This window comes from Brassica napus, unplaced genomic scaffold, assembly GCF_020379485.1.
Source record: "Brassica napus cultivar Da-Ae unplaced genomic scaffold, Da-Ae ScsIHWf_990;HRSCAF=1392, whole genome shotgun sequence".
NCBI lineage: Eukaryota > Viridiplantae > Streptophyta > Magnoliopsida > Brassicales > Brassicaceae > Brassica > Brassica napus.
The window spans coordinates 1-16325 of NW_026017025.1; the positions used below are offsets into that span (position 1 = coordinate 1).

The 16325-nt window shown below is 35.1% G+C and overlaps 1 protein-coding gene and 3 pseudogenes across 1 annotated transcript; 2 read left to right on the forward strand and 2 right to left on the reverse strand.

Annotated features, from left to right (window-relative positions):
- Positions 1-172: 172 nt before the first annotated feature.
- On the reverse strand, positions 173-3513 carry LOC125606811 (annotated as a pseudogene).
- Positions 3514-5213: 1700 nt separating this feature from the next.
- LOC125606813 lies at positions 5214-7746 on the reverse strand (annotated as a pseudogene).
- Positions 7747-10345: 2599 nt separating this feature from the next.
- Positions 10346-12369, forward strand: LOC111213447 (annotated as a pseudogene).
- An 885-nt stretch (positions 12370-13254) lies between these two features.
- On the forward strand, positions 13255-14770 carry LOC125606812 (probable tyrosine-protein phosphatase DSP4). The gene is made up of 5 exons (XM_048775673.1): positions 13255-13598; positions 13695-13788; positions 14261-14318; positions 14395-14438; positions 14524-14770. The coding sequence occupies exons 1-5, from the start codon at positions 13402-13404 to the stop codon at positions 14710-14712; spliced, it is 582 nt and encodes a 193-aa protein (XP_048631630.1). The 5' UTR covers positions 13255-13401; the 3' UTR covers positions 14713-14770.
- The last annotated feature ends 1555 nt before the right edge of the window (positions 14771-16325 follow it).

Here is a 16325-nt window from a genome sequence, read left to right on the forward strand (position 1 = left end):
TACATCTTAAACATATTTTTCAGTTGGTCCTCCAACTCTCAGGCGAATAAAATAGAAGATGCAAAAAGATAAAAATACTAAATCAATATACTAAATTCAAGAAAAAGCGATATCATTCAAACACATAACATGATCTAGAGATTCATGAACTCTCAAATTTCATACATTTTTAGGTACCATTTATGATTTCACTCATATGGATTTCTGAATTTCTTCAAGAGATCTGGAATATCGTAGCCAAGCATATCATCCACTGCTTGAATCATCTTAGGCTTCAATTTCCTCAAACTTGTCAAGTTATATCCTCCAATACTTCTCTGAAATGCTCCACACTTGGAAATCTCCTGCCGGGAGATGATACTCTTGTTGCACCTGTTTAATATTTTTAAACTCATGTTAATTTATTTAATTAAACAGATTTACATATCTGAAATCAATAGTCAACAAATATTTTATAACTTAAAACGATTTCTAAAAAAACTGTATTTTGACTCAACTTTTAACACAAGATAAGCAACATCTACTATAATTACTCTAAGTTTGAGTCTTAGATGGTACTAACCTTTTCAAATTCTTGCTGAAGATTGTCCATGAGACGTTGCTGAGCTTTGGACTTTTCCATCATTGCTGGCATTTCTTCTTCAGATGACTCATTATGTAGGCATTGATCTTCGCAGCTCGAGCTCTCTTCACAAACTCGTTAATCTGGAAACAACAAAAAGAAAAACTCATTAATCTGCAAAATAATCGTCCATGTTTCTTATTGGAGAATAAATCTTTGTTTGTAACTAGTCGAAATCATACCTTTCTGTCGCATGCTTCTTAGGTATGGTCATTAAGTCTGTGATGAGGTCGTTTTGCTCTTTCTCAAACAATTCTTTACCAATTGGACCAACGACAGCTTCGTTTATGGGTTTATCATTGAAGGATCTGCACAAGTTAAAAATAATAGCAAATGAATTTAGTGTGTAGGCAAATAAACTCAAAAAACAAATCAGATTGTATCCAAAGCATACCCAATGTAGACACGTACGACCTCTGGTGTGTTCAAACTTTACCAAGGGACCACATTAACGCTCCATATACCCTCATAAGCTAATTAAACAAAGTTTTCGATCAGCTCAACAGTGAGTAAAAGTTAAAATTTATGTATGCAATAATAAATAAATGGGAAGGAAACGAGAATTTACTGTTGAGTATCAACTTGGTCAGCTTTGTTTAAGACTACACGTATCTTGTCCTCGTTACCACGCAGAGATGTAATGACACGCTTGAATTCATCGCTGATGTCGAGCTTTGGGGATCGAAAAGAAGCAGAATCATGTCACACTTAGATGCAAACCATGAGATGACACCGTGTGAAGTCATAGCTTCTTTGCATCCTTTGTTTCTCTCCTGAAAGAACTCCCTGGAGTGTCTACAAGAGTGATCTGGTCCAAGAGCTACACACGCATAAAGACAAACCTCATATAAAACAACAGAAGATGCGATAAAAAAGAGAGAGAAAGTAAGAGATGCTTAAATACTCACAGGATGAGGCATCTGAGAGCACTCGAACTTTGATAGGAAAGCACCTCCAAAACTTGTTAACCCGTTAAATGGCATGTCAGCTTGAACAGCCATTGTATTTCCAGGTATGGTCCGCTCATCTGGTCCGCTCTATAAGGAAAATAATTCATAAGATTTGATCTAAAAATGAGGTAACTAGCAATATTCTACTACAATCAAATCAAGACACGTCAACATACCATTGCAACCACAAATCTATCTGTTGTTGGTTCTGGACCAATGTGAGCTCCTGATAACAAGCGGACAGTGGTGAGATCAGATATGGTGACTGAAAAGTATATATGACTTGCTAGAAAAGTGAGAAAATTACCTGGATATTCACATCCCAGCAAATGTTTTATAAATGTTGTTTTCCCGGTGGAATATTGACCCAAAAGCATGACCATGGGTTTGGCATCAAAATCACTATTAGTCTGCATATAGAAAAGAACAAGTGTTACATAGTATATAAGTGCTGTAATTAACTGAAAAACGAGATAAAATAAAACCCCACAACGGGTATAAGTTCACTCACCAGCACTGGAGATGCAAAATCATTGAAACGATATGTGACTTCCAAAGGCTTTAGCTTTTCAGCGTACAATCTTTTCAAGCCATCAACGATTGTCACCACATTAACCTGAGGCTGCACATGAAAAAAAAATCAGACCACACGACATGGCATTTTGCAGCAATAAACCAAGTTGTATGAAACCTTTATAATAGCTTTTGATTTGAACCAGGGAGCTTTTTCCTTGACTACTTGTGGCTGAGTAACTACTGCAAGTTTAAACGAGCAAACCAATAACTGTAAGATAACCAAAACAAACACAAGTCATGAGTGAAAAAATTGCAAAAAAGGACAATGTTGTTTTACCATTGTCTTCGTCATCAGCATATGCTTTTGATGCTTTCTGTTTCTGTAAGCAAACATGTAAAGATAAATATCGGATTCAGAAAAGCAAATCATGTAAAAGCTTTTAAAAACAAAATGAGAGAAGAATGAGCCTTACAGATACCACATTCTCCAGTCCTTCCAACACAGGAAGTTCCACACTCATCAGATCAACTAGAATAAGAAGGATACACATTAGCCACAGATGAGTCTACTCTCTTGATCTGAAGATTGTTCATCCTATATTGTTCACTCACCAGAACCCTTCAGAAGATCTGAAGTAATCTCATGTCCTTCTTGTGCCAATGTGACGAGCTAAGCAAAAAAAAAAAAAAAAGAAAAAGAAAAGAGTAAGACTCTCATTTTACACAAATATTTATTCAAATCAACTCATTAAGATTGACACGGTCATACATACCTTCATCGCAGTGATGAACTCAGTCAAACCTAGAAACCCCTGCCTCTTCGAATCCGCAACTGCCCAAACCTTTTAAACAAAAACACAATTTATTCCAATCAAACATACAAATAATCTTTTGATTCTACACTTCAAATCCACTTGAAATCTCCATAGATTCCCGAAATTAGCAAAATTAATATTAAAACCAAGGAGAAAGCTACATCGATTCATATGAATATTGTTTGAGTTCTACACTAATCCACTTAAAATCTCCATGGATTCATAAAATCAATCTTAAAACCGTCGAATCGTAATGAATATAAACCTGTTTGAGTTCCTGACGAGAAAGCTTTGACATGGCGAAGAACTTCGTAGCATCGTTCCCAGAAACACGTCCATCTCCATCTGAATTTCAAAAGTTCGAACGGAATCATCTACGAGAGACTAGTAAGGGGGGAGAAAAACACTGAAACCTGAATCGGCGATGTTAAACCATTCCTTGTAGATCTTCTGGTGCTCTTTCAAACAAGTACCGATTGAGATCGCCGATGAAGTCTCCATTGATCGAAGATGCTTATCGATGAGAGAGAGTAGAGAGAGAGATTGGTTTCTGAAATTTGAAATGAAGAGTGAGTAGTTGAGAGAGAGAGAGAGAGAGAAAAAGGATATTTTCCAAAAAGAGATTTTTAACTGGTTTGGCGCTTGTCGAGGGGAAACGTTATTTGTGACGACGACGTCGTTTTTTACACGTTTTACACCGTCAATTGAATGGACGACACACAGTTTATCTCTCTGTGATCGAAACAACGTGAAGTCGTATATTTGCTGATGAAGGAGATTTATTTGTCCCAGCAGACACGCATGGAATTAACGGCTGTGATTTGATTTTCGAACAGTCCCTAGGTGTCATCTTCGTCATTGAATTTGAAAACTTGAATAGAAGCGCCAGCTCAGCATATTGTTTTAATAGTATAAAAGATTATCAGAAGCATCGCAAATCCATAAATCATACCTTTTTTTTTTTTGAAAAAGGGCTAAATCCATAAATCATACATTCACCCAAAATTCATCATTATGACCAAACATATAAGAAGAACTAGATTTTGACCCGCGCAGACGCGCGGGTGTATATTTTGAAAAATATGTTGATATTTGTTTTTCATGTACTTATTAGGATTTGGAAAAATGAATCCGAGGAACCTAACCGATACCGATCCAAAAATATAGTATCAAACCCGAACATAAATTGATTAAATATTCTAATTATTCAAAATTTTGTTATTTAGAGAACCGAATCTGATCCGAACCGAAGTATTTGGGTATCCGAATTTATCTAAAAATAGATTTATATACTTTTATATATTAATTATTTTTAGATTTAATGTATATAAAACATCAAAAATGATACTTTTAAATTGGTTTAAATACTTGAAAATATATATAGATAGTCAAAAGTAAATATCTGAAATAGTTAAAGTATACTCAAATCACCAAAAATACTTAAAATAATTATTGATTCCGTATCCAAAATTTTAAATCAAGCCAATTGATATGTTAAGCTTAAGTATTATGACATATGTTATTCAAATTTATACGTAATATATTATTTTATTTATACATTTTGAGAAATTTAAAAATATAATAATTTAAGACTTTAAAATAATTTAAATTAGTTATCCAAACCCAAACCAAATCCGCAAAGATCCAAATCGAACTCAAACCAAAATTTAGAAACATTCTAATAAGGCTGAAATCTTTGACCTTGAAAACCCGAAATACAAACCGATCAGAACCAAACCCGTATGGGTATCCAAAAGCCCAGCTCTAGTCATTATTATATATCGTATTTTATTTTCATATAATTAATCATATTTTATATGTACCATCATATAAGTAATCATATAATTAATAGTATTTTATACATACCATCATATAAATAATTATATATATTATATTTTTAAACTTAATATGAAATATAAAAACCATAATTTGACTTGGTATTTCAAATTGGGCTTTGTATTATATTTTTCTTATATATATTGACAATATTTTTTTATAATGGTTATTGAAAAATAGTTTAGTAAATATCTATTTTTGAATATATGTAAATTTTTGAATCAATTTTTGATATAAATCAAATTTGAATTATTATTTTGATTTGAAATATGTATATAAAGTTTAAATTTTGTTTTATGGTTAGTTTAGAAAAAAAATTTTTAGGCAATTAGATTGACCCATTTTGGTATATTTTAAAAGTGGCCTAGATAACTTTCAATTTTTTAAAAAAATATAAGCCCATTACTTTTTTTCTTAATACTACTATCCTTGTTTTCAAACAAAAATATTTTTTTTTTAAAAGACTGCAATCCATGTCTCCAAACACTCTAAATTTTTTAATAGTCTTATTCAAGTCTCCAAACATGAGTTTTAATAAGATAGATATCAGTTTTACACAACAACAAACCTGAGCTGGATACATATACATATATAACTCACAGAAGATCAAACACCGATAAACATATATTCCATCAAGGCATCAACAGACGATGTACAAAATAACGCTATGATACTCGCCATTGTGGAAAAATCATCTCTGACACTAATTATGTCGTGCGTTGTGAGAGAAACCAAGACACGGGTTTTGTTTTCATGTTATGTTCACTGCCAAAAAACAAAACCACGAAGAGAGAATGTTTTCACTTTTTCAGTAATGTATGTAGAGTGGTCATGTAATGAATATACGGACATATTAGTACAAATATGTATATTACCGATTGTCTTTTTGAGAAGCCATAGAAGAAGAGCAAGCTCAATGCTAAAGATCATCCGAAGCCATGTTTTATCCACCAAGAATCCGTAAACCGTGATCCCGGCTTTGTTGTTCTCTAGATATGTCACTATACATAAGCAAGAATAAACTGAAATTAGTTAAAACGGTGAAAACGTTTAACAGCAATCATCTTTCCAAATCATACATTATTTACCTAGAGCTTGACGTTTCTGGAAAGAAATGGCACGTGCATAGATTGGATGTATCGTGGTATTGTCAAGATCACTATCTACTTCTCCATCTTCATCATCATCAGATGATCGAGTAACATCACGACGGCGCGACAAAATCTGAAAATGTTGTCTGGATGTTGGATATTTAGGAGTATCTCCACTGTCAAGATCATCAAACGTGTCTAGAGAGGCGCATACGTTCCATTTAGTGGCGATGCTGGTTACGGATTGAGCTTTGTGAGTCATCTGTGTTGCACTTTTCAAGCATATGAAAAGCCCTGACACCAAACTTATGGAACATAACTGTCAGAAAAAGAAGAGAAATTGATCAAGATAATGTTTCAAAGATTTCACATTTATCCAGCATTTGCCTTTAGTTTAAGACAAAACTCGATTAAACATGTACTAACAAGAACAAATGACTGAGTATTTCTGCGAAATCCTTACCGCGAGTTCGCCAACTTCGTATATATGAAAGGGAACACTGGCTCTTATGGTAGTAAGCAACGCCATGAACTGAGTGGCAGTGACGAAAAACAATGACAGTACTAAGAACCGTCTGAAACGGTGACTAACAATCTTCAGTTCACGATGGATCTTCAAATGCTCAGCGAGCGTGGCACTAAAGTCAGTAATCTCGGAGGAGAAGCAGCGAGCGAATTCATCGAGACGAAGGATCTGGAGGTGGCAGACGACTTGGTAGACGAGACAAGCGATGATGAAGAGCGATGTACGGTAGAGCCAAGAGGAGAGCTGGAGCGTGCATGCTAACACGTGGCTCAGCGTTGGGTTGATAAAGTAAGGTATCTGGTCTGAGCCAGAAGCGTACCACCAGACACGGTAGATTGCTTGAAGTGCAAGTGATGGAGGACGAAGATAGCCAGTGGCTTCATTGATCTCTGCAATAAGCAAACAGAGAAGATACTTTAAATTTTTTGCTTCGTATCCGAACCTACTTTTTGCTTGGCTGCGGAAATTAGGCATCGCATAAAAAGCCGAACCGACCCTAAATGTACCGGTTTAGATTGATTTTTGGATTCAGAACTCTTAATATCGAGAACCGCATGTATAGATTCGATTCGGTTCCAATTTCTACTGATCGGTTACCCGATTAAAACCAAATCCATTTTATAACTTACTAGTAATTACTTTGAGACAGTATAAATATATAAGATTTGGATACTAAACAATTCTAAAATTATTAAACCAAACCAAATTGGAATCAATAGGAATCGACCCAAACTTGAACCGAAGTACTTTCGGTTCGTATACAAAATATAATTACCAGACTGATTCGGAACCGATCGGGTTTTATCCTGAACCGAACCGAATATCCGAATTCTCGGACCCAGAGAAAATTACCTGGATCTCTGCTTCGTACCCGACTCTAACTTTATCGCTGACGTCTTTGAGTTTATGGAGGAACAAGAACTTGCGGATGCCGTATCTCTTAGACCAAGCCGAGAGGCTGACGAACGAGATTCCGGCGAAGATCGATAGAGAGAGCTGCACCAATGCGTCGTAGGGACGGTGGAGTTTGAAATCGCAGTCGGAGCAGATTAGCACGAAGTGTGAGATCATTGGAACGATGACGGCGAGGAGGAAGAAGAGGGACCAAGAGATCAGAGTTTTAAGGCGGCTCGACTGATCGAACCAGAGAAGGAGTCTCGGGAATGAGAATTTAGTTGCCGGAGATTCCGGCGGTTTGTGGATCGGGTCGGGTCGTTTCGATGATTCTTCCATCGGTTTGAGGGTATTTCCGGGATGTGGATAAATCAAATCAGAGGCGGAGATTAAGCTCTACACTTCGGTTTCTCGATTTTATAAGACACATCTGTAAGTTTTCTTTCCTTTTGTCGTATTAAAATTAAAATACTCCATTTAATAAAAAAGATGGCCGTTGAATTTATAAAATATACTGTAATAGTCTGTCTGTCATGTCTATCACGTTTTGACTCTCTTCACCATGTGTCTTGCATTTTATGTGACATATGTAGCCGACAGATTATACAATGATTGATTTATTACGTAATTTAAGAATCTAACTAGTGTTGACATTTTATTAGAGACAAATTATAGGGCACGTCTCCTTTTTTCCATTTATAATGAGTATTTTCGTTATTAGCACCAGAGAATCACAGCACCGGGACCTAGCACCTAATCAGTTAATCAGATATAAAATATGGAATAGTTCTTTGTAATTTTCTGCAATATATATAAACTAAAAATAGTTTCAGTATTTTATATAGTTTTGCGGGTCATGGGTTATCAGTTCAAAATTTATTTGTTCTGGTTTTTGTTTAACAAAATTCAAAACTACAAGTTATCTTTTTGACGACAAAATTACAGAAAAAATACTATTGTCTTCTTTCTTTTGCCTGTGTCACAGCCCTAAGATCAGTTGCCTCTGTGTTTTTCAGTGATTATGATTCTATTTTTCTATCTTTCAAAAAAACAATTCATGTTTATGTATATTTTAAAAAAAAACAAAAAAATTCTGGATAACAAATATGAAACTGGGCCCGAACGATTTGAGCCCACTAGTTCACAAGATACTGATATTTTAAATAGGCCCATAGCGCCGAAGACAATTATGTTGCTCGACCAAACAGATAACCGAACCGGATCTTATCGGGGTAGGAATAGTCAAGAATGTTGACTTTTAAGAGGATAACCATTAAGTGCATTTTCACCGTATTTTTACTTTTAATAACAACAAAAAGTCAAAAGAAGCTAAATAAAGGCCAATAAAAAGACGAATATATTTAACATTCTACTAGATTTTGACCCGCCCTTTGAAAGGGCGGGTATATTTTTGTTTAAAAAATTTTAGTTTTTATAATTTTTTGTAATAAAATTTGTGCTAATATTAATTTAATTTGATAGAATATATACATAAATTTGGTAAAAATAATTCAATTTTGAATTTATACACAAATATAAAATTTAATTTATTTTAGCAAATCTATGTATCTATTCTATCAATTAAATTAATATCAAACACAAAATAATAACAAAAAATACAAATATAAAACTAAATTTCACAAAAAAAATAAAACAAAAAATACCCGTCAAAATATAGGTTCTATTAAAAATCCACTTAAACCCGTTAAACTCCATTTTAACATTATGTGTTTTGTTAATTGATAGATTTAGTGTATGTGTAAAACTTTCAGAATTAGAACAAATTAACGTCTAGTCCAATAAATTCTAACTTTGAGCTGATATGTAAGTTATGTTGTTGTAGTGTGATAATGATTTTTTTGAAATATATCAAAGTTAATTATAATCTAAACTTATACTGTAATTGTTGGTGAAAATAGTATTTATTTTATTTAGTAATATTAAGGGTGAGAATAAAAGTGAAAATATTTTATATATATAGTATACTATTTTATTCTCCACATAAACAAAACTCTTGAAGCTTGAGGTTGTCTTCTCCAATAATTCAGTCGCTTCTGATTTTTTTCCGTTTGATTTACCCATTACACCACCAGCGAGAACCATAAACCCATAATACGACATGAATCCATCCGTCTATCTTCACCTTTCTCTGACCATACCAAGAGCTAACTTCACGCAAAGATCAATGTGTTTCTTATTGTAAACATTGATCACAAAACAATACAAATGAGAGATCACGTTTATATTTAGTCGGACATATACTGTCATTTATTTTCATAACCGTGGATTTTAGTTAGTATAACTGAGAACTATGGATCCGAAAATATAGGAATTAAGGAGAGGTTACGATATTATCATATGTGGTTAGTGTTTAAATATAATTAAATACAGTTACATAAAGAAAATAATAAGTGACTTTTAAATAAATAGTTGGACTCAACTATTATCAATTGGTCATGTTTCTAATTTAATAGTATTGATTGGTCAACAAAAGATAAAAAACAATTTGTATTAAACAAAACAAAACAAAAAGAAAAGGAGAAAAGTGATAGACGTGAAAGAGGGATTTTTGCATTTACGCCTCCCTCCCTGCGCAGAAAAAGAGAGAATAATGTATTCGACGAAGCTTCTGGAGATATCGGAGCTATAAACCGTAAGCATTTTCCGTTACCTTCTTTCAAAATCTTTCAATAGGACAAATGTGTTTCCGATCTGATTTCGATCTGCGTGCAACTCCGGTTCTTTTCATTTAGGTTTTCTGATGTCAAATGCTTCTCATGTTTTATTCCTTTTTTGTTAATTTTCTGATAAAATTTAGTGTTTTAATTGCAACATTAATTAGGTTTCGCCTAATTTTCTTCAGCTAAAAAAAAACATTAAAAGAGCATAGATTTGATGATTGTGGATACCTACACATGTTTCATAATATTACTTTTAATTGATTATATATTCATGTAATTGAAGACAAAAGTGGGTTTTGATGTGTATGCATTTTGATTGTGAATAATCTATCTATGTTTCAAGCCTTAATTTGTTGTTTAAAAGGCTGATTTGTTTTTTTTTTTGTTAATTATGTCTTTGTGGTTAAAGTGGTAATGGGGAGAGAACCAGAGGAGGAGAGAAACACATGGATAATAAGCTAAACAGCTCTTCGCAGCAAATGGAGCCTGCAGAGGTTAAGGAGTGTACTACTGATCACAACTCGGTTGTAGATGACGGATCTGGATCCCATTCATCTTCTGGTCAAAGGAAGAAGCTAAGCACAACACCTCCTTCTCACAAAACTCGTGGTGGTGGTGGTGGCGTGAATTACACTGTTCCAAAGCCATTCTCTCTGTCGGCTGAAAAGCCTGCTGCTTCCTCTGTCTGCGCAAGAGCAGGAGTTGATAGTCATAATAGCTCACCGGGAAATGCTGCTAGCCGCAACTCTTCTTCTGGATCAAGAGGTTCACAGGTAAAACAAACAAAGTGTGTAGTTCTTGTGAATTGTGAAATGAGACACTGAATAGTTTTTTGTTTCACAGCCAAACTCGCCTATGCCAGCGAGGAAGACAATGGATCACAAGAAGCACCATGATGATGAAGATACTTTTTCTGTTGCTTCCTCGTATCCTTTCTTTTATTGTCATGTTTTAGAAGGAGAATATAAAGAAGAAACATTTTGTTTTTAATATCTAACCACTACAAGATTACTTTTCTTTTGATCCTTAGCCATATATGTATGTATAGATCAGCTACATCTGTAAGAACTATTAAACCCAAGGTTACCATTGGAGTTGCTCCAACCTTTAGCAGCACTTCGCGGCTGGAGAGACGCAAAGAGGTATTTGCCCTGTTTCTCTCTTTAGAGATGTCATACTTATTGTTCATTCCTTAATTCTTGTTTCTGTTAATTGCTAATCATCAACATATGATGGTTTCAGTTTTACAAGAAGCTAGAGGAGAAACAGAAAGCACTTGAGGAAGAGAAGAGAGAAAACGAGAAAAGGCTTAAGGTACTACATGCATGCATGCTAGCTAGTGTATGGTGTATGATTCTACTTTATATAGTTTCTGTGTCATCCATTTTCATTAGGAATAACATGATGGGGTAGAAAAAACAATGGCTTGCACAGTTTTTGAAAACAACGATCTTACATGTTCTGAGTCAAATGGCTTACATGTTTCTGTATCTTATATTCTTGAGCTTTCTCAAAAACATTGAAAACGTATTGTTCTTCCAGGAAGAGCAAGAAGTAGTCACTAAGCAACTCAGGAAGAACATGGCTTACAAAGCTAATCCAGTACCGACTTTCTACTACGAGCCTCCTCCACAGAAACCTCCATTGAAAAGGTATGTAAACAAAACCACAGTGTCTCTGCTTCCTTGTTCTGTGTCCGTTTTCGATTCATTTTCTTGCTTGTCCAGTACTGAAAGAATCCCATAGTAACATTCTGTTTCCTTCTCTTATGAGTTATGTGCTTATCCTAGTGTATGGCCATGTTAGCTTTGTTATGCTTTTGTCAGTATCTCACACTGTCTTACCTGCAAACGGAGCTATGTTAATATTCTGTGGTTGTTTGATCAACAGTTTCCTCTGACTCGGCCCAAGTCACCAAACCTTAACCGCAGAAAGAGCTGCAGCGACACAGTCAACTCATCACATCAGGAGGTGAAAGGGAAGCATTGTGTTCGACATCGCCACAGTGTAGACGGTCGCAAGGACGTATCCAACCCGAGGAGGACACCAGATACGAAGAAGTCCACAAGGGAAACACCAACAAAGTCTGAAGAAGTTTATGGGAAAAACAAGAGTGGCAATGAGGGAGAGGCAGGTGAGAACTGCAATTGATTCTGTGGAGTGACGTGACGTGACGTTTAGTTTATAGCTTCCGTTTTGACTAACTTGGTGATTTGAGAAATGGGTGAGAAGTTTAAGAGGAAGAACATGTTCTAGAGTGGAAAAAAAAAAACAAGTTTAAAAATTCCGGTTGTTTTGCTTTGCTTAATATTTCTATATTTGATTGCTTGAAATCAGCTACTCTTACTTGTTTGATCTTTTCTTTGTCAGTTTGAGAATTCATGTGAAAATGTATATCAAAGTTGTCTGAAAATTAAGTTATTAAACATTTGTGTGAATTATATTACTTTAGGTTTAGGTTAAGGTTAGTTGAAGTAATTATTTTCAATATATTGCTCCTAGATTAGAGATCATTAAAGAGCAAGTGAAAGTTCGATGAAGATATAGTTGAGCAAGTAGGACCCGGTGAGAATTTAACAGTTTATACATGTTACAAAAAAATAAAATACAATTGTTGCTAAAGACGAGAAAAAATTTATATCAACTTTAGTTTTATCCAGTGACAGTGAATAGGAGTTTGCTTCGATTACAAAATGATGTTTTATGCAACATTTCACATTCTTAATTACTGTGTTTTGACATGATGGCTTTAGTTTTTATGATGCCTTGTTGTTACTGAGTTTGTGCCCAACTAACTACAAATCGTTGAGCGACAACTTTTCCGTACACGATGTTACATTTGAGTTTTAATAGCCTTTCATTATCATGTTCTTGTTGTAGGTTATTTTGGCAGCTGGTTAGAAGGCTGTTCTGTTCATACGGTTGTTCAGAATTGTGAGCAGACCTGGCCCTGAAGTTTGATAGGCTGAAAGTTAAAGAGGAAAAATAATTATCTTTTTTGAAGGATGTAAGCAAGAGGTTTTGTTGTTTCAGCTGAGAACCAGACCTCATTTGTGAGATAGTTGAACTTATAAACCAAATTGATCGCAAGACTAGAAAGCCTAAACATGAAAACACAATATAATTTCGGACTATAAGAACTTTGGTCTAGAAGTTGTTGACAATATGAAAAACATACTTTTTAATAGTGGTGAATGGTGGGTGATGTGTGCGAATACCGTCTCCTAGATTTTCAACATACACAAGTAGTAATGAAAAGCGAAAAGTTGGTCAACATTTTTTGAACGACCTAATTAATTTGATTACTCTTTATCATTTTTCATTGGCTTTACGCAGAAGGCAAAGGAATATTCTTGAAGATCCGTTTCAACATTCCTTGTTCCGAAGAATCCAACAAAACCTTTCTGATAAAATATTATCCATAAAAGAAACAATTCAATACCAAAAAGCTCTCTTCCTTTTCCATCACCATGACGTTGGAGAGTTACAACGGCGATGTTCAGACCGTACCCCAATCGGAGAACTCACCGAACGACACCGAGAAAGAGAGAGAGCTGTTCGTGCCGCCGCTCAACTTCGCCATGGTTGATAACGGAATATTCCGTTCCGGTTTCCCCGAACCGGTTAGTTTCAGCTTCCTCCAGTCTCTCCGACTCCGATCCATCATGTAATCTTTCCATTTTTATTCCGTCCTCTTCTTGGTTAGAGAATCGTACGTCGTAATCCACCGTGTTCAGTCTCTGATTTGTTGATGTTGGTGTAGATACTTGTGCCCTGAGCCATATCCAGAGGTGAATGTAGAGTTTGCCAAATCGAATGGGATCCAAGTGTTTCAGTTTGGAATCGAGAGATGCAAGGTCTGGATCATCTTATTACATTGATACAAATCTTTTATCATTTTCCCTTTTCTTTTATGGTAATGATTTATTGCTTATCCTATCTGTTTGCATAGTGTGACGTTATATGTTATTGCTTCAAATTAATTCTCTGCTCCTAATATCTGTTAGAGCATCTCCAATGTAAAACACAATAGAGTAAAATTGCTCCAACCTTACTTCATTTCCCACTCCATAATGAAGTGATGCACAAACAAAAAATAGATTAAAATGGAGTAAATTTCATTATGGAGTGAGATATGGAGTGGAGTTGGAGCATTCCTTACTCCATATTCACTTTTACTCCATTTTAGAGGAAAAAATGGAGTAGCGATGGAGATGCCCTTATACTGATGCAATAATGATTTAGTTTTCTTCCTGGGACCTATCAGTTTGCTCATCTTCTTTACATATGGATGCTCTAGTGAGATTAGATGTTTCTCTCCTTTTTCAGGAACCCTTTGTTAATATCCCCGACCAAGTTATCCGAGAAGCATTACAAGTACTCCTAGGTAACCCTTTTTTTTTGTCTCTCTAAAGCATCTTGAAATCGTCTAATTTGAGTTGTTCTTACCTTCTTTTAACCAGATACAGAGAATCATCCTGTCTTAATTCACTGCAAAAGTGGCAAGGTAATATTGTTATCTCTCTCTCTCTCTCCTGTGTGAAACCCTAGTCTCACAATCTTTCCTAATTTATCTTGTGGCTTGGTTTCAGCACCGGACCGGATGTCTAGTCGGGTGTGTGAGGAAGATACAGAGATGGTGTTTGTCTTCCATCTTCGACGAGTACCAGAGATTTGCAGCTTCCAAAGCTAGAATCTCAGACCAGAGATTCATGGAGCTCTTTGACATCTCCAATTTAAGGCATTCACCACTCTCCTTCTCATGTTCCAAGAGGTGCTGATCACTGAGACCGAAACGTACGTACACCTTAAAGGTGGTGTTGAATGTCTTTAAAAGTTGCAAAGTTTCTTTAACTAGATGAAAAATCATTCAAATAAAAAACCCTTTATTTCAGTGTAAATAAAATAAAAATTGTAGGGTTTTTCTAGAGAGAAAATGAATAGGGCTTTTCTTGAGAGAAAATTTCAAATTAACTAAAAAAAATCATCAAGATCTTCAATGGCCTCCGCTTGCTCTCTAGCAATCTTCATATTAAGATTCATTGATAGAAGAACAGCAAAGACGATGGCAAGACATGATATCTTAAACCGGATTTTCTCATCCTTCATCCTTTTCTTTAGCAACATTTTAACAACAGATTTGACGCTGACAACTTCAACTTTCCAACATAGCGTCTGCCAGTATGGCTTCTCACTTAGGTTTGTCTTCCTCTTTGATTTCTTTGGATACTTACCAAGTGGAAGTCATGTTACTATCGCAAACTCGTGCAAAGAAAACCTTATGGGATTACCAGCAAAATGGAACCAGACTTCATGCTTCTTATTAACTTTGAATTGTCTAGATAGTAAATACTTAGTAAATATTTTCAAGAACAAAGGCTTATCAGCAATCTCCACAATTTTCCTAAAGGCCGATTCACGAATCTTCTGAATCTCGTCTTCCAGAAGTGCATTAAGAATGAAGTTTATTGCTCTGGAAAATTGGTAAGTCAGAACCTTAACGCCGACGGATTCTTCTCATGGGCGAACATCATGTCAGGAATTAGCAAATCTTCACGGAATCTGGTGACGATCTTGGAAGCCACCATTTTTATGAAAATTTGAAATCTAGAATTTTTTCCTTTAACAGTTGTAGGAAGACATAAGGCCTACTACTTTTACGTGACAATCGGGTTTTTTGCAGTTTCCAGCGCGTGTTCTTTCATATCTCTTGTCAGATATAAGCATAACATAAGTTTAGGAGTGTCGGTGAAACTATCGAATTTGTAACAATAGATTTCCATAACACAAATTAAAATTGTTTCTATAGTTATGGAGTGCAAATTCCCTACATCATAACTACACTAAATCAATTTTATATTTTTTTCTTAATCTAAATCAATAATTTTTTAACTAAAAAATTGTACAATTATTTTAAATTACGAAATTTTGTTTACAGAGATCCAAATTGAGGTTTGCATTTTAATGAATCTCAGACAGATCTCTCGCGAAATCGACCTCCGATCACAAAAGAACAACAGCCAAAAAGTAAGAGTACTTTTCGAAGCTTCTAGGTCCATCCCGATAAAATCATCCACAGCCTAAATATCGGGATAAATTTCAAATATTCCTAATTATTTCCTACTCGTAGAAAATGTTTGGAATAAAACGATTAAAAGGTTACCACAAAATAATGGAAAGTCAGCAATTTCAGCTAAATGACCGAAAATTATCTTCGATTTTCTAACGGTTATCTTTACCACCCACGTGCAGGGGCGGACCCATGCCTTCATGAGGTGTGGCACGTGCCACAGACTAAGTTATAAATATTTGTATAAAGTTAGGTCCGGTTGGAAATTGTCAGCTCGGTTGGTTTAAAGTATTCATTAGTGCCCCACGTATCCCAAGTTCGAAA